This window comes from Spodoptera frugiperda, chromosome 9, assembly GCF_023101765.2.
Source record: "Spodoptera frugiperda isolate SF20-4 chromosome 9, AGI-APGP_CSIRO_Sfru_2.0, whole genome shotgun sequence".
In the NCBI taxonomy this organism is placed as follows: Eukaryota; Metazoa; Arthropoda; class Insecta; order Lepidoptera; family Noctuidae; genus Spodoptera; species Spodoptera frugiperda.
The window spans coordinates 5,254,965-5,278,649 of record NC_064220.1 but is presented as its reverse complement, the minus strand read 5'-3'; the positions used below and the strand labels follow the sequence as shown (position 1 = coordinate 5,278,649).

Here is a 23,685-nt window from a genome sequence, read left to right as displayed (position 1 = left end):
GCCACAGAGGTCAACGGCCTTAGTCAAGTTTTTGCTAATGTCTAGTAGAGACATTAGAATTAAACAGATATAGTTTTTATCTTCAGTTTGAATAATTGAGATTGATGGTATGGTGGAGGTCGTTGGCTTTTTGTCAAGTTTCATAGTGGTCTTGAACTTGTATGTACTTGTATGTTACGTATGTATTTAGCTATAGGTAAATGACATCACGCCTATTTATTAACGAAGAGGTAAGTTGATTTGCACCTTTGGCATCGGTCGTGTTTGCCGAGGTTAAGGTGAATGATTAATGTCTATGTATAATATCAAGGCATTTAGTAATGATAAAACATGCTTACGACTTTAAGCCCATCTTATGTACACATTTATGTGCATATGAAGAACTAAATAAATAAATAACGGCTATAGACAATTGTACCTTTAGTATGAGTTTAGCATGGAATGTATGGAGTGGAGTAAAATATGGCAATAAGCAGTAAAATATGGGGGATATATTTCCCCCACTGTAAAACCTAGTTTGCTATTTTATGTGGACAAATAGGAAAAAATTAGGTTGTTGAAAATTGTTGCAGCACACTTTAACCAGTACCCTTAGTGCGCTCTGATAGGTTGGTTTATTCGAGCCTGCCAACGCGCGAACCACCGTACGCGGTCGTTTCGTTCACTTTAAACGTTAAATAAACTCGTACCGAGGGTTACAGTCTGCTGCAACAATTTTCAATAACCCCATTTTTTTCCTATTGGTCCTCACTAAATAGTAAACTATATATTTCCCTCACTGTTAAACCTTCCATATCTCTAAAAGTACCTATACATCCTTTTATAATTCCAATGCGATTATCTGTATCCTCCTTCACTATTGACATTAGATTGTCAATATCATTATGTCAAATTAAGATCCAAATTATGCTGTACATAGTCAGGCCCCAAAATCAGTTTAAAATAAATTAAACATTGACAGTGAACAGTTCAATAAAAGATTTCTAAATGAGGATGTTTCAGAGGGCTTTCATGTTAATATTGTGCGCTTTGAACTTACAAAATGGACAAAAATGTCTTCTTAACACAAGAAAGGATTTTGGAGAGCCTTTACCAGTGATAGTGAGAGATGGTAAGCTTTTAGAACCAACAGACAGTTTCGGCAATGTTGAAATGAACTACGGCGATACTCTTACTTTAAGTTGCGAAGGAACGGGCAACATAAACCATCCTAACGTACAGCGGCCACTGTCAGTAGCTACTATCAGTTGTGAAGGAGGAGATATTTTCAAAAACGACGCCTGGCTAAACGAACCGTCTCGATTCTTTCTATTCAAATGCAACTACTCCCCACAACATAAGAGCAGACGGACAGAACGATTGTGCTATGATGGCAACCCCATCATTGAAGTCGGCTACGTTGTGGACAGCCATTTCTACCCTGTCTACGAGTCCTGTTTCAACGAAGCTTCTCTAAACGTTCTCTATTCAAAATACACTCAGAAACCATACAACGCTTTATACCAAACAAAAATTGACCGGCCGTATTTCATCGCAGATGACCAGTTTGGATATATTCCGGTTGATACACTGTTCTCGCCTAGAGGTCAAAAGGCGGCTGTATCTAAGCTGGTAGGGTCAGCAATAGATAACTATGTAACACCAACCCAATTTCTATCCCGAGGGCATTTGGCTGCAAAAACTGATTTCGTTTTTGCGTTTGGAGAACGTGCGACCTTCCATTACGTGAACTGCGCTCCACAGTGGGTGGGGTTTAATGGAGGAAACTGGAATACTTTGGAAGTGGACCTCAGGAATCATATCCACGTAGCTGGCTACAACACTATTATCTACACCGGTACTTTTGGGATATCGCACCTACAGAATGCTGATGGACGTAAAATAGAATTGTATTTGTATACTGATGAAAATAACAATCCTGTGATACCGGTGCCTCTATTTTATTACAAGGTTGTGTATGAACCACAGCGTAAATGTGGTATAGTGTTTGTTGGCATCAACAACCCTTATGTGTCTTCAACAGAGGCACATCAGATGTTCTTCTGTGAAGACTTGTGTAGAGGCAACAGAGACTTGTCCTGGCTGAGCTGGCACCCTGACTCTGCCGCCGAAGGCTACACTTTCTGCTGTACTGTCCCCGACTTCAGAAACACTGTTCCACATTTACCACCATTTGATGTCGATTGTGTTTTAACGTGAACGTTTTGTAGTTTGTTGTACGTGTAAGTCCAAGTAAATTGTTTATAGTAAAATGTCTTTTTATTGCCTTTGAATTTCCCTCTCTCATAACACTAAAATACCTACTTTCCGTGATCATATTAATTTCTAAAGAAAAACTAAAAATACTAGTTCGACGCTCTTTATATTTTAAGAACAAAATAACCCATTTTTAGATCGAACTATAAATATTAACTATCTTAATTCGACATAGTAACATATATACATAGTAATGTGCACTGTAAAAGGTTAACGGCCTGATACATATAAATAGGTACATACGAATACGGTTACTTACTATCAGTGTGTTGATGAAATGGCAGACTGACCTCGGGCTCAAACTACTCATACTTGTATGTAGCATATAGTTGGATAGGTATTATACGAAAGAGCAAATAATTTAGTTTCGTGTCCATGGGCAGTGCTGATCGCTGACCATCCGGTAACCCGTATGCTCGTTTGCCCCCTATTCCATAAAAAAGATTTATGATAAGTTATTAACCCCATCATATTTTTATAAACTTCTTAAATAACACACATGGTGACTCAACATCATCTTCCTCTCAGTCATCATAGCTGCGGGATACAGAGGAGACCCTACCTAGGTCTGATCCGAAGTTGCGGGCTTACCGGGGCTCCGGCTCAAAAAGCAGGAGTAGGAACGGGGTGGTTTTTAGTCAGTAAGAGTTTGACACTCCTTCTCGTCTCGCCCAAGGCGAGAGAAGGTATTGGATGATTTTGCCCCCTACAAAACCGTACAGGTCTTCTAGCAGGTTGAAAAGAGTTAAATGTTTGAAAAATATGTTTTGTGGCAAGAACTTTGATATTATTATGAACAAATGTCTAATACCTACTAAACACAAAATGACACGTAAAGACCACGCTTGTTTTTATCAAAAATGAGGTAAGTGCAGCCTTAATACCTAAACCTAAAAAAAGGCTATTCGTTGACGAGTCAACAAGCTAATTGACTCCATCAGTTACTTACATAACATTGTTACTTTAATTGCGTATAAGTACCTTAAGTTAAGCAACGATTAAATTAAAACAGGATCATTAACCCTATATCATTAAAAATTAGTAAGTAAATCACGGCTTACACAATTCTATTTAGTTTAATGGTCATTGCATAATTGCTATCTTAATAATTGCACTTTACTAATGTGATGAGGAGCCTCTCCCGGCCTATTTAAGGTTTAATAATAGGACCTTTCACTCAGTACTTTGTGAGCCCTTGGAGCAAAGAGTGATATAACAGTGTAACAGTGTGTTTGTCTTGTGTTATCAAAATGCGTTTGTTGTCGGTAAGTTTAAGTTTAGTAACTACTTTCGTATTTTATCAAGTAAAGGTCATTCATCTTATACAACAGTGTTTATTTTTTTTTTTCATTATTGTTGTATTTCATTATTGTTTATAGTTAGCCATTATCAACTTTCGTGTATATCTTTAAGTTGTAAGCATGAGTATCACTGTCCAAGGTTTGCTTATGGATCAAGATCAAGAAGTGCTACTAAAATTTCTATCTGACTCTGCAGATTATTTTACAATACAATTTCTAATTTAGAAAATTTTGTGTTTGTTACAGATTCTAGTTTGTGTGGCATTAGTTTCAATAGCCCACGCGAAACTATATCATAAATACCCAAAACCGAAGTTGAATTACATACAACTATACAACTCCCATAATTATAAATACAAGCCCTTACTACCTGAGGAAAGAAGAAGACTGGCGTTGTTTCCAAAGAATCCTATGAGGTACATGGTATCACTGGAACCAACGGACAATGATCCCAAGCCATACTTGGAAAAGAAGAAACCGCTGATGAAAAAATTTGAGCAAATGATCACGGATAATGAAATAAAACGAACAAAACAGGAAGATATTCTTGAAGAAGCTGATATAGTACAAAAACCAATTGTAGAGGTGGATGTAATCAAAGAAGTCAGTATTGAAATTGTAGAAGATAAGCCAGATGAAAGTGAATCTCAACATACTGCCAGTGAACCAAGTGTCGTAATTGAATCGGAAGCCCCAAAAGACAATAATGATAAAGAAATTATTGTTCAGTTAGAAGAAATTATATTGCCACCAAAAACTGAACTTGCAACGATGATAGAAAATGACAACGGTGGAGAGTTACCAAATGGAGAAGAAACAGATAAATATTCAAGTGAAAACGAAGTAGTTGGTGTAACAGAAAAGGACAATGTTAGCAACGAAGACAGTGAAATCCAAAAACATGTCAATGTAACGCAAGGTAAACTAAGTGATACAATTGAATCAATAGACAACAGTGATAAAGAAATTATTGTTCAGTTACAAGACATTATATTGCCACCAAAAAGTGAACTTGAAGCTAGTATAGAAACCAAAAATGATGAAGTTTTATCAAATGGAGAAGAAACAAATAAATATTCAAGTGAAAACGAAGTAGTTGATGTAACAGAAAAGGACAGTGTTAGCAAGGAAGACAGTGAATTCCAAAAACATGTCAATGAAATGCAAGATGAACTAAGTGATATAATTGAATCTGTAGTCTCATTAGACAACAGTGATAAAGAAATCATTATTCAGGTGGAAGATATTATTTTGCCACCAAAAACTGAACTTGAAGCTAGTGTAGAAACCAAAGATGATGAAGAAAAGGAAAATGTTAGCCAAGAACCAGGTGAACTAAGTGATATAACAAAATCTGAAGACGTACTAGACAAAGAAATTATTATTCAGCTAGAAGATATTATATTACCACCAAACATTGAAGTTGAAGCTATACTAGAAAATAAAAGTGGTGAAATGTTATCAGATGCTGAAGACACAAATAGAGTTGATGATGCAACTGAAAAGAGCAACCAAGAAAGTGAGTTCCAAAAACTTGTCAATGAAAAGCAAGATGGACCAAGTGATATAATTGAATCTGGAATCCCAATAGACAACAGTGATAAAGAAATTATTATTCAGGTGGAAGATATTATTTTGCCACCAAAAACTGAACTTGAAGCTAGTATAGAACCCCAAAATGAAGTTTTGCTAAATGGAAAAGAAACAGATAAATATTCAAGCGAAAACGAAGTTGGCGATATAACAGAAAAGGAAAATATTAGCAACGAAGACAGTGAATTCCAAAAACATGACAATGAAATGCAAGATGTACTAAGTGATATAATTGAATCTGTAGTCTCATCAAACAATATTGATAAAGAAATCATTATTGAGGTGGAAGATATTATATTGCCACCAAAAACTGAACTTGAAGCTAATTTAGAAACCAAAAATGATGAAGTTTTACCAAATGGAGAAAAAACTCAAAATGTTAGCAATGAAGAAAGGGATTTCCAAAATGATGTCAGTACAGAACAAGGTGAACTAAGTGATACAATAAAATCTGAAGACGCAATAGACAAGGAAATTATTGTTCAGTTAGAAGATATTATATTGCCTCTTGAACTTGAAGCTATGGTAGAAAATAAAAGTGATGAAGTGTTACTAGATGCTGAAGACAACAAAGAAAGTGAATTCGAAAAACATGTCAATGAAATGCAAGATGTACTAAGTGATATAATTGAATCTGTAGTCTCATTAGACAACAGTGATAAAGAAATTATTATTCAGGTGGAAGATATTATTTTGCCACCAAAAACTGAACTTGAAGCTAGTATAGAAACTAAAAATGATGAAGTTTTACCAAATGAAGAAATAACAAATAAAGATTCAAGTGAAAACAAAGAAGACTATGTAATAGATAAAGATAATATTAGCAACGTAGAAAGCGAATTCCAAAATGATGCCCGTGAAGAACAAGGTGAACTACGTGATGTAATAGAATCTGGAGCTCCATTAGACAAAAGTGATAAAGAATTGATTGCTCAATTGGAAGATATTGTATTGCTGCCAAAAACTGAACTTAACGCCAGTGTAGAAAACAAAACGGGTGAAGTTTTACCAGACGTTAAAGAAACAAAAGAAAGCGAATCTAACGATGATCCCAGAGAAAAGCAAGATGAATTAAACAATGTAATTGAATCTGAAGTCCCAATAGACGATAACGAAAAAGCTGTTCAGTTGGCAGATATAACATTGCCACCAAATAATAAACTTGAAGCTATGATGGCAGAAAATAAAAATGATGAAGTCTTACCAGACGCAAAAGAAACAATAGAAAGCGAATCTAACGATGATCCCAGAGAAGAACAAGATGAATTAAATAATATAATTGAATCTGAAGTCCCAATAGACAATAACGATAACGAAAAAGCTGTTCAGTTGGCAGATATCATATTGCCACCAAATAATAAGCTTGAAGCTATGATGGCAGAAAATAAAAATGATGAAGTCTTACCAGACGCAAAAGAAACAATAGAAAGCGAATTCCAAAATGATGCCAGAGAAAAGGAAAATGAACTAAGTAATATTATTGAATCTGAAGCTCCCAATAGACAATAACGATAACGAAAAAGCTGTTCAGTTGGCAGATATCATATTGCCACCAAATAATAAGCTTGAAGCTATGATGGCAGAAAATAAAAATGATGAAGTCTTACCAGACGTAAAAGAAACAATAGAAAGCGGATCCCACGTAGATCCCAGAGAAAAACAAGATGAATTAAATAATATAGTTGAATCTGAAGTCCCAATAGACAATAACGATAACGAAAAAGCTGTTCAGTTGGCAGATATCATATTGCCACCAAATAATAAGCTTGAAGCTATGATGGCAGAAAATAAAAATGATGAAGTCTTACCAGACGCAAAAGAAACAATAGAAAGCGAATCTAACGATGATCCCAGAGAAAAACAAGATGAATTAAATAATATAGTTGAATCTGAAGTCCCAATAGACAATAACGATAACGAAAAAGCTGTTCAGTTAGCAGATATTGTATTGCCACTAAAAATTGAACTTGATGGTAGTGCAGAAAACATAAATAGTGAAGTTTTACAAGATATAGAAGAAACAAATAAATATTCAAGTGAAAACGAAGTAGGCGATGTAACGGAAAAGGATAATGTTAGAAACGAAGAAAAAGAATTCAACCAAAATGAACTAAATAATATAGTTGAATCTGAAGCCCCATTAGACAATAGCAATTACGAAAAAGTTGTTCAATTGGCTGATATTATATTGCCACCAAAAACTGAAATTGAAGTCAGTGAAGAAGATAAAAGGGGCGAAGTTTTACCAGACGTAGAAGAAATAAATAAAAGTTTAAATGTGAACGATGTAGGTAATGTGTCAGAAAAGGCCAATGTTGGCAACGAAGAAAGTGAATTCCAAAATGGTGAACTAAACGATATAATTGAATCTGAAGCCCCAAGAGACAATAATAACAAAGAAATTATTGTTCAGTTGGCAGATATTATATTGCCACCAAAATCTGAATTTGACAGTAGTGCAGATAATAAAAATGGTAAAGTTTTACCAGCCGTAGAAGAAGCACATAAAAGTCTAAATGAAAGCGAAGTAGACGAGGAAAATAAAAGGGAGGAAGTTTTACCAAACGTGGAAGAAACAAAAGAAAGTGAATTCCAAAATGATGCCAGAGGAAGCCTAGATGAACTAAATAATATAGTAGAATCTGAAGCCCCATTAAACAATAATAATGACGAAAATACTGTTCAGTTAGCAGATATTGTATTGCCACCAAATACTGAACTTGACGGTAATGCAGAAAATAAAAATGATGAAGTTTTACTTGATTTAGAAGAAAGAAATGAAAATTTAAGTAAAAACCAAGTAGATGATGAAACAGAAAAGGATACTGTTAATAAAGAAAGCGAATCTCAAAACGAATCCAGAAAAAATCAAGACGAACTAAATAATATAATTAACTCTGAAGTCCCATTAGATAATAGCAATAACGAAAATACGATTCAGTTGGCAGATACTTTCTTGCCACTAAAAATAGAACTTGAAAGAGGTGTAGAAAGCACAAGTAGTGAAGTTTTACCTGTGAATGAAAATTTTGAAGAAACAAACAAAAGTTTAAATGAAAATGAAGTAAGTGATGTGACAGAAAAGGCCAATGTTAGCAACGAAGAAAATGAATTCCAAAATGACGCCAGTAAAGAACAGAGTGAACTTAGTGATGTAATTAAATCTGAAGCCCCAAGAGACAATAATGACAAAGAAATGACTGTTCAGTTAGCAGATATTATATTGCCACCAAAATCTGAATTTGATAGTAGTGCAGAAAATAAAAATGCTAAAGATTTACTAGATGTAGAAGAACCAAATGAAAGTCTAAATGAAAGTGAAGTAGACGACAAAAACAAAATGGGGGAAGTTTTACCAGACGCGGAAGAAACAAAAGAAAGCGAATTCCAAAATGATGCCCGAGAAGATGTACTAAGTAATATGATTGAATCTGAAGCTCCATTAGACAATAGTAATTACGAAAATACTATTCAGTTAGCAGATATTGTATTGCCCCTAAAAATTGAACTTGAAGGTGGTGTAGAAAGCACAAGTAGTGAAGTTTTACCTGTAGATGTAGAAGAAACAAATAAATATTCAAGTGAAAGCGAAGTAAACGAAGGGGATTTAACAGAAAAGGATAATGTTAGAAACGAAGAAAGCGGATTCCAAAATGATGCCAGAGGAAGCCAAGATGAACTGAATGATATAATTGAATCTGAAGCCCCATTAAACAATAGTAATTACGAAAATACTGTTCAGTTGGCAGATATTATATTGCCACCAAAAACTGAACTTGAAGTCAGTGAAGAAAACATAAATGTTGAAGTTTTACCAAATGAAACAAATAAAAGCGAAGTAGATGATGCAGCTGAAAAAGAAAATGTAAGCAAGGAAGAAAGTGCCCAAAAAATAGATGATAGTGATAGAGAAAATACGGTTCAGTTGTCAGATAATATATTGCCACCAAAAAGAGAACTTGAAGGTGGTGTAGAAAGCATAAGTAACGAAGTTTTACCTGTGAATGAAGATGTAAAAGAAACAAATAAAAGTTTTAATGTAAACGAACTCGGTGATGTGACAGAAAAGGTCAATGTCAACAACGAAGAAAGTGAATTCCAAAATGATGTCGGTAAAGAACAGAGTGAACTTAGTGATATGATTGAATCTGAATCCCCAAGAGACAATAATGACAAAGAAATGACTGTTCAGTTAGCAGATATTATATTGCCACCTAAAACAGAACTTGAAGGTAATTTAGAAAGCACAAGTGGTGAAGTTTTACCACATGTAGAAGAAACATATAAAAGCGAAGTAGACGACGCAGTTGAAAAGGACAATGTTAGCAACGAAGAAACTATCCAAAAAGTAGATGATAGTGAGAAAGAAAATACGATTCAGTTGGTAGATATTATATTGCCACCAAAAACAGAGCTTGAAAATGGTGTAGAAAACACAAGTGGTGAAGTTTTACCAAATGTAGAAGAAACAAATAAAAGCGAAGTTAATGACGCAGCTGAAAAAGACCATGTTAGCAACGAAGAAGTTTTCCAGAAAATAGATAATAGTGATAAAGAAAATACTGTTCAGCTGGCAGACCTGATATTGCCACCGAAATCTGAACTTAAAGTAAGTGAAGAAAACATAAGCGGTGAAGTTTTACCAGATGTAGAAGAAACAAATAAAAGCGAAGTTAATGACGCAGCTGAAAAGGTCAATGTTAACAATGAAGAAAGTATACAGAAAATAGATAATAGTGATAAAGAAAATACGGTTCAGTTAGCAGATATTATATTGCCACCAAAAACTGAATTTGACGCTAGTGTAGAAAAGGAAAATGGTGAAGCTTTACCAGATATAGAAGAAACAAATAAAAGCTCAAGTGAAAACGAAGGAGATGACATAACCAATAAAGCAATTGAAAAGGATGATGTTATCAACAAAGAAAGTATTAAAAAAATAGATGATAGTGATAAAGAAAATACTGTTCGGCTGGCAGACCTGATATTCCCACCAAAATCTGAACTTAAAGTAAGTGAAGAAAACAAAAGCGTTGAAGTTTTACCAGATGTAGAAGAAACAAATAAAAGCGAAGTTAATGACGCAGCTGAAATGGTCAATGTTAACAATGAAGAAAGTATCCAGAAAATAGATAATAGTGAGAAAGAAAATACGCTTCAGTTGGCAGATATTATATTGCCACCAAAAACAGAGCTTAAAAATGGTGTAGAAAACACAAGTGGTGAAGTTTTACCAAATGTAGAAGAAACAAATAAAAGCGAAGTAGATGATACAGCTGAGAAGGACAAGGTCAACAATGAAGAAACTATCCAAAAAATAGATAATAGTGATAACGAAAATACTGTTCAGTTGGTAGATATTATATTGCCACCAAAAACAGAGCTTGAAAATGGTGTAGAAAGCACAAGTGGTGAAGTTTTACCACATGTAGAAGAAACAAATAAAAGCGAAGTAAACGACGCAGCTGAAAAGGACAATGTTAGCAACGAAGAAAGTATCCAAAAAATAGATAACAGTGATAAAGAAAATACGGTTCAGTTGACAGATATTATATTGCCACCAAAAAGAGAACTTGAAGGTAGTGTAGAAAGCACAAGTGGTGAAGTTTTACCTGTGAATGAAGATATAAAAGAAACAAATAAAAGTTTTAATGAAAATAAAGTAGATGATGTGACAGAAAAGGCCAATGTTAGCAACGAAGAAAGTGAATTCCAAAATGATGCCAGTAAAGAACAGGGTGATATAAAAGATACTGTTCAGTTGGCAGATATTATATTGCCACCAAAAACTGAATTTGACGCTAGTGCCGAAAACAAAAATGGCGAAGCTTTACCAGATATAGAAAAAACAAATAAAAGCTCAAGTGAAAACGAAGGAGATGACGTAATCGAAAAAGCAATTGGAGAAGAAAATGTTAGCAATGAGGAACCAGAAGAGTTTGTTACTACAGAAACTTATATGGAACCAGTGATCTATAGGAAGAAAAGGTATGTTTAAATATAAATAAGCTAGATCCAAAATGTTGATGAGACCACACGAGACTAAAATTAAAGTAATCGAAACGAGAGCGCGTTCTGCAATCTGATTGGTTGGTTTATTCAAGCCGGCTAATCAGAGCGCCAAACGCGCTCTCGTTTCGATTACTTTCAACGTAAAGTAAACTCATACTAAGGGAACTAAACGTTACTATTAATGGTATATAATAATTAATATAAAAAAGTACATCGTGTTGCAATTAGCTTCTATTTTCATAGTTATTCCATGTTTGTTCACGATAGTAAAATTTTAATTATGAAAAGTCACGTTCATGCGTTCGTTACTGTTTCACAAGTTTCTTTTGCTTATAATGTTGAATATACGACCGTACTCAGAGAGTTTTAATGATTGCCTAAATTATTCTTTAGTAACGATTCTGTTTCGAAAACAATTGCTAGGTTGATAACCATTAAAAGACTCTGAATACGGCGGTTATAATTAAAAAATAAAAATTATTTATATTTTGATTTTAAGATACAGAAATATTCTCGCTTTTTACATATTTTGTATCACAATATTCCACATAACGTTTAGTTATATTATAATTCTCATAAACCATAAACTTACCTATTTTTGTTTGTCAATCCTAAGTTCCATAATTTTGTATTTTCCAGAGGCATCAATATAATTGAAGAGGAAAATGTTTCACCGACTGTGGCTGGATTCAAGTATAATGTGAAGGATAGGAGACTGAACAACCACTTGGCTTATAATAATATTAATTCGTGAATATTTTTTAAGGTTTATTTAGGGATTTAAATGACATTATGTATTGTATTGTATAGAGTTTTTTTTACTAGTATTGTTGATATGTTTGTATGATGTGATTGTATAATGTAATTATAAAGGTATCATTATTATTATTTATTATAAGTGTGTAAAACGACTGTACAGTGAGAAAATATAAATAAAACAATTAAAGTTAAAAAGTATAATTATTTATTGACGTTCACTACGAAAAACTTACATTTACAGGCACCTAAAATGTACATCCTTATCCTAGGTACAACATAATGGCAAATAATCAATTCTCCACGTGTTTTTGTTACACAATAACATCTCAATGATCACACAAACGAGAACGAAACATAAATAAAATGTAACCTAAGGCAAGACAGAGACATACCGGCTGGTAACTATCTTTCACACCAAAGTTAATGGACACATACAATTGTTTACACGCTACCATTTCTAGTATACTCGCTTCACTATACAAATTTTGAGGCACTATTCGTAAACAGCTAAGAAACAAATCACTTGTTCTAATAAAACAAATCCGAAACAATGTCAGCATTTCACAATCACACAACAATATCAGAATACAATTTTCTACTAAACCTAGCTAAAAGTGAAGCGAGGATATGGACATATATCCAAAATTCGTAGCGAGTAAACGATAGAGTAACAGAGGATAGGCAGAATCATTTATTTATTGTACTTGTAGATCGTATCGAGTCTGACTTCAAGTTCGGTCGCGCTGTCGACAGATGGCGCTACTTCTGGCTCAGTCTAAAGACGTCGTTGAGTGGCGTGTACGGTGTCCGCGTCGGTATCGCGTTGAACGCAAACGAAGGCTGCGCGTCTGCCCGGAGTATCACGACACCTGGATAAGACAATTATGGTGTTAAATCATTGACAAGGTTAACCTTTCGTCTGCGGGTATATGAGACAAACATAGAATACACATTGTGTCTCGCACTGACCAGTGCTTCAACATACGACGGGTTAATAGAAGAATAAAATCGTTGCCTTAATGGTCAGTCATATCTGACGTAAAATACGTCGAGCGTATCATCGGTCGTATTAACGTATCATCACATCGGTTGAGTGTGAACGGTCAATTGTTTTTCTATACATTTTTTCTGGCGTTGCGCGACCGTGGATACGCGACACATGTTCCGTCAGATATGAACCATTAAAAAAAAATGAAAACCAATTAAAAAGTTAAAAAGATGAATATTAAACAGAAAGAAAAAATTTTTAGAAAAATTAAAAATAAGAACTAGAAGTTAAGAAGTAAGAAGAAAATATAACACTATATGATTCATAAGTTAAAAAACAATCTACGACTGTCATGCAACATATACAACACTTAAAAAGATATGTAATTGTTAAAATGTAAAGATAGTAATGAACAAGTACCTAAAGATACGATGAACCAACGTGAAAGCAATTAGTGTTGTTAATGATACCGATCACCAATATCTATTTAATCGTATGGCAATTAAGTAATGAGTAATGATATGATGATAGATAAGTGAACATGAGGAAATACAATAATTATCTAGCGATAAATTGTAAAATACTTCCGTCCTTTAACTTAAAGAAGTTAGACAACTTACGACTTTGTGTAGAATTAATTAAAATTAAGTCAGATTTAAAAAAGTGTACTTAATTGTAAAGAATGGATTTACTGCCAATTTCAACAACTGATTTTATTGCAAAATCTTTGGATCGATCTTCGCATCTTTCCTTATAAAATATAGCTCATCTGAGTCCCTTTCCACCAGTGCTATGCTATGTGTACCATGAATATGATTGGTGGTAGTATAGCACATCTCTGGTGAAAAGCAATTTGCCCTTAATCTAAAGATTTTGGATTGATATCGGCTATTGAAATCGGCAGTTAATGGTCCACTGACGAGTCTGTATGACAGAGACATTGTATTCGATTTTAAGAACTGTTGTTAATAGTAATTTCAATTATTATGCTCACTGTTAACAGTGGAACTAATAACATAAACGAAACATCCCTATAAATGTGGGAAAACCAGCTAAAAAGTTATGGCTGTTATGCGTATAAAGAGAAATATGGAAAATCTAGAACTCAGTGATTTCTATCACTAACTGCCGCACTCAGAGAAATTTAATGATTAATTAAACTATTCCTTAGTAACGATTTTGTTCCGAAAACAATTGCTAAGGACTGGGTTAAATAACCATTAAATAACTCTGAGTACGGAGGTAAGTTATACTCAGTAATGTATTTAATGTTACACTTTCAAATGTCTTCAAAGAAAACATTTTAGTGCAAACACAATAAACACCACACATTAATGTCTGAATGAAAGAAAGTATACAATGGCTCTACTATTAAAGTGCTTGTCATGTGAAGTATCGATTTATTATACACAAATGTTGGTGGTGGTGCTTTGTACAATGATTTAGGAATTCCATAAAACTTCAAATTCTTCTGTGTCGAAGTTTTTGACATTTTATTTCTATCTCCCGACTGTCCGACTGAATCATTTCTATGCCCTATGGCATATTCTATTCATGATTTTATTTACAACTATAATATTCTGTATCTCTTCCATGAGTTTGAAGCAATAGTATTTGTCGATAGTCGCTAGCCACGACGTAAATTTTTTGTATGTCAAATTTTACAACGCCTCTACCGGTCACATGTGGAACTAAAATTTTCCATACAAAAATTTACGTCGTCGCTAGCGACTATCGACAAATAATATAGCTTCAAACTCATGGTAGAGGTACTACTTAATAAGAGCTACAGCATTTTTGTACTCACTAGATGGCACTTATGTAGCTTTAGGTCTGTTTGTCCAATCACTGAAGCTAGTTTGACTAGCCAATTCACTATTGGACAAACAAATCTAATACTATATGAGCACCAAATGGTAAACACAAAACGGCAGCCCCCATTGAAACATCTTCTACAATCTTCTAGGCTCCTTAGCAATATTCAGTCGGACATCGTAACCTTACCGATGACTGCGAAAGCAACAGCGTGATACCGAGCCCTTGCAAAGCAAACAAGTGAGACACTTTCTACCTGAGGGGTTCACTTTCACTTTGATCTTGGTCTGCGGCGATAGGACGCCGTAGTCGACGTCTTCGTACAAATCCTGTTTAAAGAAATATAGCTTTAATACACAGGAAATTAAGTTAAGCTGCCGTGTTGGTAGAGGGGTCGCAAGTGCGACTGCTGGACAACGAGTCTCGGGTACGATTCTCGGGTCGGGAGAATTACCGGGGTTTTTTCTCGAAAATATTCGAAAATTCCTCAGCAGTAGCATGGAGTCTGAAATTGTGCCCAGTATAGTCCTCTTGTTAGATGGGATATATGGGTGCCGTAATGTGCACCTCTCTGCCTACCTCTTCGAAGATAAAAGGCGTTTTCTTTATTTTTTCTAAAGATTTCTTTTTTTTCTTTCTTTCTTTCTTTATTCCAAAGATTATATGTACGAACTATAAACATGAGAATGTAAGAACAGCTATAAATGAGTACATACCTCAACCCTGTACCCAGCAGGGTTGTTCAGGCCGAGCTCCCGCAGCGTGACCGCGACGTCTGACGGAGTGCCGTCCGTGCGTCGGTTCACAAACGCCACCGCGTACGAGTAGTACTGGCCCTGGATCGGTAGGATCGGACGCGACCAAATTTCGATTCCCCGGTGCTGTGAAATGAGAGTTATAGAAGTTATAGTTATTGTCATGATTAAGGATAATTTTATTGTAACTTTCGTGAGACATACTAAATTGATTATTATGTTATCGGCTTACTCACGTAATTGTTGTAAACTAGTCGAGTTCCTCGTGAAACAATTACCTGAGTAAGCCGATAACATAATGATTAAGGATTTTGTTTGAAAACCCGTAGGCGTATTATACAATACGATACTCAAGCGGTGTGTCCCTTTTTACCTGTATGTGAGAAGAGATCCCATATAGGTACATATACAGGTATACTATAGTTCAGACATATAACTGTATAGGTAAAGATTATAGACCACACTGTACACTATGGATGTATTAAAGTGATTTGATTTGAAATCTCGACTTGAGTATCAGTCTGTCACACGGACCTTAGTGTACGCTTCTTTAAAAAGGTATATTTACACATGTACATTTGTAAGACATTAAACTAAGAAAATAGTAAGAGAATCGAAACTTCATTGGGTTAAAGAAAACCATAAACGATGTAGATTACAGACATTTAAAAAAGAAACATATACTTTAAGTAAGTAAACAATAAGATCTAATTTACCTTGTATATCCTTCTGCCTTGAATACCCAGAGGATCTTGGTCGACTTCGATAATCTTCCTATTCTGCAGGATCGCCTTGTACTCCGGTCGGATAGTCCTTAGATCCACGCTCATCAACAACGGCGCTGCCAAAATTGCCCAGATCGCGAACTGTGTCTTACTCTGTTCGTATGACAGACCGAAGTTGCCAATAATCAGCTGGAAATCAAAAAGGGTAAATATTAGATACATGTGTATGTAAATTATACATTGTTATAGTTTGGTTATAGTTTTGCGTGCAGCTCAAAGAGCCATCAGATCACTACACATGGGGCTCAGTAGGGTTGATGCCTGATCTGAAGCTGTGGACTACCAAGCAGCTTTCTCAGGGCTTGAAAAGCAGGAGTAGGAACGGTGTGGTTTTTAGTCAGTAAGAGTCTGACACTCCCTCTTTCATCGCCCAAGGCGGGACAAGTCATTGGATGATTTTCCCCCATCAAAAAAGAAAGGGGGTTCAGGCACTGTATGACTCGCCTTAGCCGTGAACAGATTTTGGTTGGTAATTAAAGATTACCAAAGGCAATTAAGCTTTCTTATCTTTTACAGCTAAATGTGACGATATGTGCTTCGAAATTTCGAGGATTCCACTTCACACACATACTTACATATATTTCAAGTTAAATAAAAGCTTGAACCAAGTAATTGCTCACCATGTCAGGGTCGTTCCAATGTCCAGGTCCAGCGTTGGGCACGATCACGTCCTGATGGTTTCCGTAGTAGTCTATGATAGACTCGACGGACGCCCACGAGTCTTGGATGTCATCGAAGTTACGCCACAGGTTGCAGTGTTCGATGATCGACGAGAAATTGGGCTGGAATTAAAAGAACATAGTTTTTATTAATAAATTCTAAAATTCTAATGTAGGATGAGAAAGGAAGAAAATTGGATATGCATTACATATACAGTGGTACACCCACTTTGAGTGAGTTTTTGTTGTGTATCGGGCACAATTCTATACATCGTGCTGCTATTAAATTTTAAAAAGTAAAAAAATATCCAACTGTACTTTGACAGACTTGGGAATCGAACCCGAAACTTCTTTTAGTTAAGAAACGCCTATAAGAAATAATGTAGCAATTACAAACGCCTACATATTTAAAAAAGCAATAATGTCTTTGTGCAGAACACTTCTCTATTTACACTTTACATTGACAACCTTATTTGTTTAGACTTATGGACTATTTACATCACAATAAGCAAGTTATTAACAAAAGTTCTGGCCATCCATTTTTGGAAATGTTTACGTTCATGTTAATTGAGAAGTAATTTTCAAACAGTACCTTTTAACGTTTAACGAGAACAAAACGAGAGCGCGTTCGGCAAATTTCGTAAAGCAAACTGGTACTAAGGGTACAGTTGTCGAAAGAGAAAATAACAGTTGAAGTATTTTGTTTAGAATAAATGCTGTTAACATTACAGAAATTATTTATAGTTCACGCAATGTAAGAAGTCAACTCTGACATTTGCCATGTAGTGAGAGGTAAATAAGATCGGTTGATGTTTACGACCGATTCCTAAGTCATATCAAGTAAAAGTGATTAAAGCTTGTAATCACTCATTACTCCTTATAGTTGGCAACATATAGGCGATGCCTCTGGTGCTGCAGGTGTAAATAATTATACTGAGACTGCAATAACCATTTATCATCCCGTAAAATTCAAAGTCAAAGTCAAAATTATTAATTATTTCAAATTTACCAGGAAGGCACTTTTGAATGTCAAAGCAAATATTATAATAATATTAAAAATACCTGTCTGTCAGTCAGTCTTCTAGTGAAGCGGTTTGCTCGTTCTAAAGTGTAGATTCCTATAGAGAAGAACGAGCAAGAAACTCCATAGGTTACTCCTTTTCAATCAGATTTACAATACAATTCTTGGTTACATTGTTTCGATTACTTCAACTTATGTGAGAACAATGTAAAACTAATATACAGTCAAAGCGATAGAAAAAGAAAATTACCTAGAGGACAATAACTTTAGATATTAATGTAGTACTTAATAACAATATCTCACCTGAATACCAGCATAGATCTGGTAGACTGGCCAACTGCAGGAGTAGACCATCTGGCGACCAGTCAAGTTGAGCTCCTTTCCGAACTCTGGGTAACCGTAGTCCATGTCAGCGGGCAGGGCATAGCAACCATCCAACTTCACGTAGTCGACACCCCAGGCAGCGAAGGTGGCCGCATCTGGAAAGTTATTTATTTATTTATTCCTTTCCCATATAAATTACATTACAATATACTAAGCCCCACAAAACCGTTGTAATTGTTTGACTATGTTAATAATATATGTTAAACATTTCTACAAATTAAAAGTGTCTAAGTAATATAATTTTAATTTACGTTTAAATCTATTTAATTTTGCTTCACTCCTTATGTCACTTCACTCATTTTGATCATTAACCTCTTGTATGTCGGTAAGTATATAAGACACAATAGAAAACACATTGTGTCTCGCGTAGATCTGCGTTCCGACAGACAACGGGTTAATAGGCTAGTTTCCTATTAGTCAAATACAATACTTTTTTCGAAACGTCAAAAACGTAATTTTCTATGAACTTTGTATGAAATAGTCTATTATGCCGTCATAAGTTTTTGACGTCAAATAGCAGACTTATTTCTAGAAATTTAGCTAGAAAAAATCGAAAATTAAGTACCTAGTTCATCAAATTTATGAATGAGAGTGTGATTATTTTTGAATATTTTATTGTATTGAAAAGTTGTAATAATTTATTTTTGACCCAGTCATCATCCCTATTGATGAACAAGGCTTGGGTCATTTGATTTACTATGAAAAGGAATGTAATGAATCACATTTTATTTATTTCTGTATTGTCTCGCAAATGCGTTCTATTTCTTTTGTATGTACAAAAATAACGTTCCTTGCATCGCGCAGTTAGCAGTTAACTGTTTTTCTTTCTCTCTTTATTCTTTTCCATTGTTAGTAGGATTACGCAGTAAGGTTGCTTTTTCAGTATTTTGAGTAAATCGTATCGGAGTTGAAATAAATTTCCAAAAATTGCAAATATTGAAAAACGTAATACTTTGGTCGACTCGGCGATCAAAAACATTCGTATTGTCGTCAATTTATTGTTGTTATTAGTAAATCGGTATTCCGAACCGGACTATCAACATTCACAAAATACGCAATCGGATTCATAATTTTACAAACTGTTAACTATTGCGTTCGTTATTTTGCAACTATAACAGTTTCAAGGATGAATTGTAATATTATATCCTGTTTTTTGATTTGGCAATAGGCATTTTATTATTGATGCATTAACCTAAATGGTGTAAAGTGGTTGATAGACACTTCTCTGCTAACCCGCTGTTATCTTATGCTAGGTACTGTTCAAAAGCAAGGATTTCCTTAGATATTTTTAACGCTAGCACCAACAAATTAAACGAATGTCCCAACAGAAAAATTAACAAAAATAATTGTCACAACAATTACTAACGCCATCTATCCGCCATTTCGATGAATCACGCAGCCGTAAGTTCTAAAATCAACTAACAGATGGCATTACGTTGCAGAGTAACAGATGGCCCACACGCAGGCTATTGTATGCGTTTATAATTCCAATTATGTACAACCAGTTACGAGTTAGAAATACGATTGACAACGAAATAACGTAATGTACGCGTCATTTTGGATTTGTTCATGCGAGGCGCATGCGTGCACCATTTCAATCATGCGAACTCTTTTTAGTTTGACGTTTCATTCATCATTCATTGTAAAAAGTTTGTCGTACTTACTCTCTACGTATATGTAAGACATCGTATAACGCCTTTCATACATTAAAGGGGTAAGCAGACCACATATTATATGTTAAAAACTTTCTAGTTGTATGTTATGGGTCTTGTGCAATAGGAGACGACTTTAAGGCATAAACTAAACATAATAAGCCGAAAATTTAACCCATGTCCAAGGGGAAAGTTTCAGCAAGGGCGGAAACTGCACATAGAAATAGAAATATAATTCCAATCTAATCACACAATATAATTTTATTTAACACGTAATCATAAATAGATAATTATCTAAGTTCCTGTACTAATTACTTCCAAGCGGTAGGCACGCGAAATATGCACGCGAAGTGGGCTCAGCAGTGGTACAAGTTATATACTTAACTACATGCACCGGCAAAGGAAATCACGTGGACTCATTAGGTAAACCAAGTCATTTGAGAAAAAACGGGATATTTTATAAATAGACTGGCTTTGCTAGTCGAGTGATTCAGGCAAGCATTATTCTAAGAGTCTTGGATCGATTCCTGGACTGGACAAAGTATTATGCTCATCTACATATGGGATTCATAACAAAACTAGTAAAAAGTAGTTGTTACATTTAAAATTCAAACCTAGATTCATACAAAGATAGTTGATAATGGTTTGAAGTCCCGATCACATGTCCAGCAATAGCTTTTGTAACAATTCCACTGGATACAGTTACTGACGGTTTAGAAGGATAGAGTTTGTCCTTCGTTACGCCTAATCAGAGCGCCGAACGGGCTCTCGTTTCGATTTCGTTCAACGTAAAACAAACTTGTACCAAGGGATTTCTATTGTCTATAAGAATAATAATAGTACCTATCATTTTATTTTGTATTTTCAATATGGCATTAGTTATATAAACTTTATAACAAGACTTTCTTAGTCAAAAGCGAGTACTGCCTCAAAAGCTATTGTTCACAATTTCACGATGACTTTAAATATTTGCACGAATAAAGAAACAATTATCTTACGTATTTGCACTTTCCTTTTCTTTCAGGTATGATGTAATTAAAAAGTGTTTAAATATAAAAAGTAATCACAATTAACGAGCTTTTAAAAGAGGCTGTTTATTTATTAAATTACGAGTTGTTGAGCCTTCCTGGAGCTGCGGTCTGCCTAGCGGGTTAACGGGGCTCCGGCTTGAAGAGCAGGAGTAGGAACCGGGTGGTTTTTAGTCAGTAAGAGTCTGACACTCCCTCTCGCCTCATCCAAGGCGGGAGAAGTGATTGGATGATATTCGCCGCTCAAAAAAAGTTTGTGAGGCTCGGTGTCAAATGAGTGCCATTCAATGAATTTCGTTTCGTTTATATACAAGTTTACATGCACATGACACCCAGACGTGAAACAATAATTTATGGATCACACAAAGACGAGACGGATGCTCCATACGGGAATCGAACCCACTACACGTTACGCTGCCGGTTGACCGTGCAGCAGAATGTGAATCCATTTTATCATTTAACGATAATTACGTCAAACAGTTTAACAGTTTTACTATTAATTAACCCTTTTACTGGTAGATGTATTTTTCATGTCAAAGATATAAAATGAGAAATATATAAAATGACGTATGAGAAAAAGTTTAAAAGTTGGTGGCATGAATATTGCCTGCACCAGTAAAAGGGTTAAAGGAATGTTCACAAGATCCAAAATACATGGTGATCCTAATGCCCAGTAATGCTTAGCGAGGAAGTCACGAGACCTGTTGCTGTGTTGCAATACGAAACACGCCTTGTGCAAACTTTATGATAGATACTTCAATACTTTTTCGAACATCCTATGAATGTATATAGGTATTAACACTCGGTATTCGTTGTAACATCGAATATCGAATAGTAAAATCGATATGTAGGTTATATTGAGACATAGGTTACACAATTGTGTAACATATCGTATATGTATTTTTAAGTAGCTCAGTTGCAAATGTTCTACATAATTTGTATGACTTGAAACGTTCATCAGGTAAAAGGTGTTGCATTTGAATGACATATTATCATACTGGATATCGCCGTCAATTTTGTGAATATTTTAATACATATAATACATAGCGTATGTGATTATACTACAGTCGATTGGACGAAATTGTAATCAAATCGGTTCACTTATTTTTCTTGTTTGATGAGTACGAAGAGAAGGGAGATTAGATCACAATAATAATCTCTTGGCTTACAGTCTTTACCTAATATAGGTATTAGGTAGGTATAATAATTATAGTTTATTATTATTACAGTCACAAAAACGCTTTTTGTGTTAGATATTTTTATCGAGAAAGGCAAACATCGCACTACAATCGATGTAAGCCGAACAGTGGCTAAAAACGCGCGAGAATTAGTATTCTCGCGCGTTAACCTAAGTTAAGTTAAAGAAGATGTATTGATTGATTTTATTTAAAAAAGATATTTACCTCCAGCAAGATGACCGACCACACCAGGGTATCCCGCGCATGTGAAGTTGCCGTAGTCCTCATAGATTCCGAATTTCAGACCCTTGCTATGTACCTGTTGACAAAATAAACATAATTATTAATATCTAGCATTCAAAACCCGTTAAGCGAATATCGCACATAATACCAGAGTATAGGGAAGAGGTTTAAATGCACCACGCAATGCTATGTAACACGCACTTTTCACTAGTTATGTTATAGGCACATCTCATGTAATATGATGTGAGCTTAGTACCTTACATTACAACAAGCATAATTCCAAAGAAAAAGACCGAGCAGAGTGATCACGTGATGGTAAACAATCGCCGCCGCTCATGGACTCGGAACACTAGAGGCGCCACAAGTGCGTTGCCTTTTGGGGTTTAGGAATATAAGGGTAGTTGGGGATTCGGATTGGAAAAATTGAAAGTGCGCAATTGGGCGGTAACCTCACTCACGCAACAAAACACAACGCAAGCAATACCAAACTTATGATCAAGTAGACATTAAGTAAATAGAAATAGTAGTTGATCAATAAACGAAAAGTTTGAATATGACTTGACACTTTTTGGTATTCGTAAATCAAGGCTCCTTGTTTTGTTGTCCCACTCTATCCTCAGAACAGTAACTTTATGAATCAAAATCCCCTAATACTACAGCCTAACAATAAGCGCAGTAAATAAATCACGGAGGTTAGAGGCACACGAGGTTGTAGGTCATAATACTCACAACCTACACCGCTGTTCAGAATGCCACAATTTTCCAACATCGACCTTTGTATATAGCACTTGGGTATTGGAAATACTGCTAAAATTATTTAAGAAATTCTTTTTTTGTAAAGCGGAGTACAGTCATCCCATACCTTTTCCCGTCTAAGGCGAGGCTAGAGGGAGTGTCAGACTCTTACTGACCAAAAACCACCCCGTTCCTACACCCGCTTTTCGAGCCTGAGTCCCGAAACCCGGTACTTAACTAAAGCGGTACCTAATCGTTAAGTAGCTGCAGCTCCGTATAAGAACAGAAATTCATAAGTTCATTTTTTATTATAGCCTCATAATCCCCAATTTCCTGTTTTTCGGTTGGGTACATCACACCGAGACGTAGAAAAACTAAAATCTCGTGAGTCGTGACACGTTCCGCGCGAACTCATCGTAAAACAATTCCAAATAGAATGACATACAGTGTCATTAAAAAAAGAAACCATTTATCAATTCCTCAAACAGTCACAAGTAATGATCAGAACATTTTTTCTATAA

The 23,685-nt window shown here is 35.2% G+C and overlaps 3 protein-coding genes across 7 annotated transcripts in view; 2 read left to right on the top strand and 1 right to left on the bottom strand.

Annotated features, from left to right (window-relative positions):
- Positions 1 to 861: 861 nt before the first annotated feature.
- LOC118271152 (uncharacterized) lies at positions 862 to 2,252 on the top strand. The gene has a single exon (XM_035587097.2). It carries the CDS (start codon positions 988 to 990, stop codon positions 2,197 to 2,199), a length of 1,212 nt encoding a protein of 403 aa, XP_035442990.1. The 5' UTR covers positions 862 to 987; the 3' UTR covers positions 2,200 to 2,252.
- A 1,167-nt stretch (positions 2,253 to 3,419) lies between these two features.
- Positions 3,420 to 12,458, top strand: LOC118271350 (protein PFC0760c). The gene is made up of 4 exons (XM_050695704.1): positions 3,420 to 3,521; positions 3,804 to 6,245; positions 6,643 to 11,138; positions 11,802 to 12,458. The coding sequence occupies exons 1-4, from the start codon at positions 3,507 to 3,509 to the stop codon at positions 11,914 to 11,916; spliced, it is 7,068 nt and encodes a 2,355-aa protein (XP_050551661.1). The 5' UTR covers positions 3,420 to 3,506; the 3' UTR covers positions 11,917 to 12,458.
- Positions 12,110 to 23,685, bottom strand: part of LOC118271092 (alpha-N-acetylgalactosaminidase) — a 73,020-nt gene continuing 61,444 nt past the window's right edge. For 3 of the 5 annotated variants that reach the window (XM_035586978.2, XM_035586979.2, XM_050696051.1), the window contains exons 4-10: positions 22,412 to 22,505; positions 18,248 to 18,423; positions 16,885 to 17,046; positions 16,196 to 16,393; positions 15,441 to 15,605; positions 14,978 to 15,053; positions 12,110 to 12,790 (exon numbers count right to left, since the gene is read on the bottom strand). In XM_035586978.2, coding sequence (XP_035442871.1) covers positions 12,681 to 12,790; positions 14,978 to 15,053; positions 15,441 to 15,605; positions 16,196 to 16,393; positions 16,885 to 17,046; positions 18,248 to 18,423; positions 22,412 to 22,505 — 981 coding nt within the window. In that variant the 3' untranslated portion in view covers positions 12,110 to 12,680. The remainder of the gene's footprint in view (positions 12,791 to 14,977; positions 15,054 to 15,440; positions 15,606 to 16,195; positions 16,394 to 16,884; positions 17,047 to 18,247; positions 18,424 to 22,411; positions 22,506 to 23,685) is intronic. The other 2 variants (XM_035586980.2, XM_050696052.1) reach the window with 1 other exon arrangement.

What these genes read in the sequence shown, in the direction of transcription:
- LOC118271152 (XM_035587097.2), top strand. Translation starts at nt 988, where the DNA reads ATGAGGATGTTTCAGAGGGCTTTCATGTTAATATTGTGCGCTTTGAAC.
- LOC118271350 (XM_050695704.1), top strand. An exon ending in ACAATGTAATTGAATCTGAA is followed by an intron (nt 6,246 to 6,642) that starts GTCCCAATAGAC and finishes TTGAATCTGAAG; the next exon opens with CTCCCAATAGACAATAACGA. An exon ending in GTGATCTATAGGAAGAAAAG is followed by an intron (nt 11,139 to 11,801) that starts GTATGTTTAAAT and finishes TGTATTTTCCAG; the next exon opens with AGGCATCAATATAATTGAAG.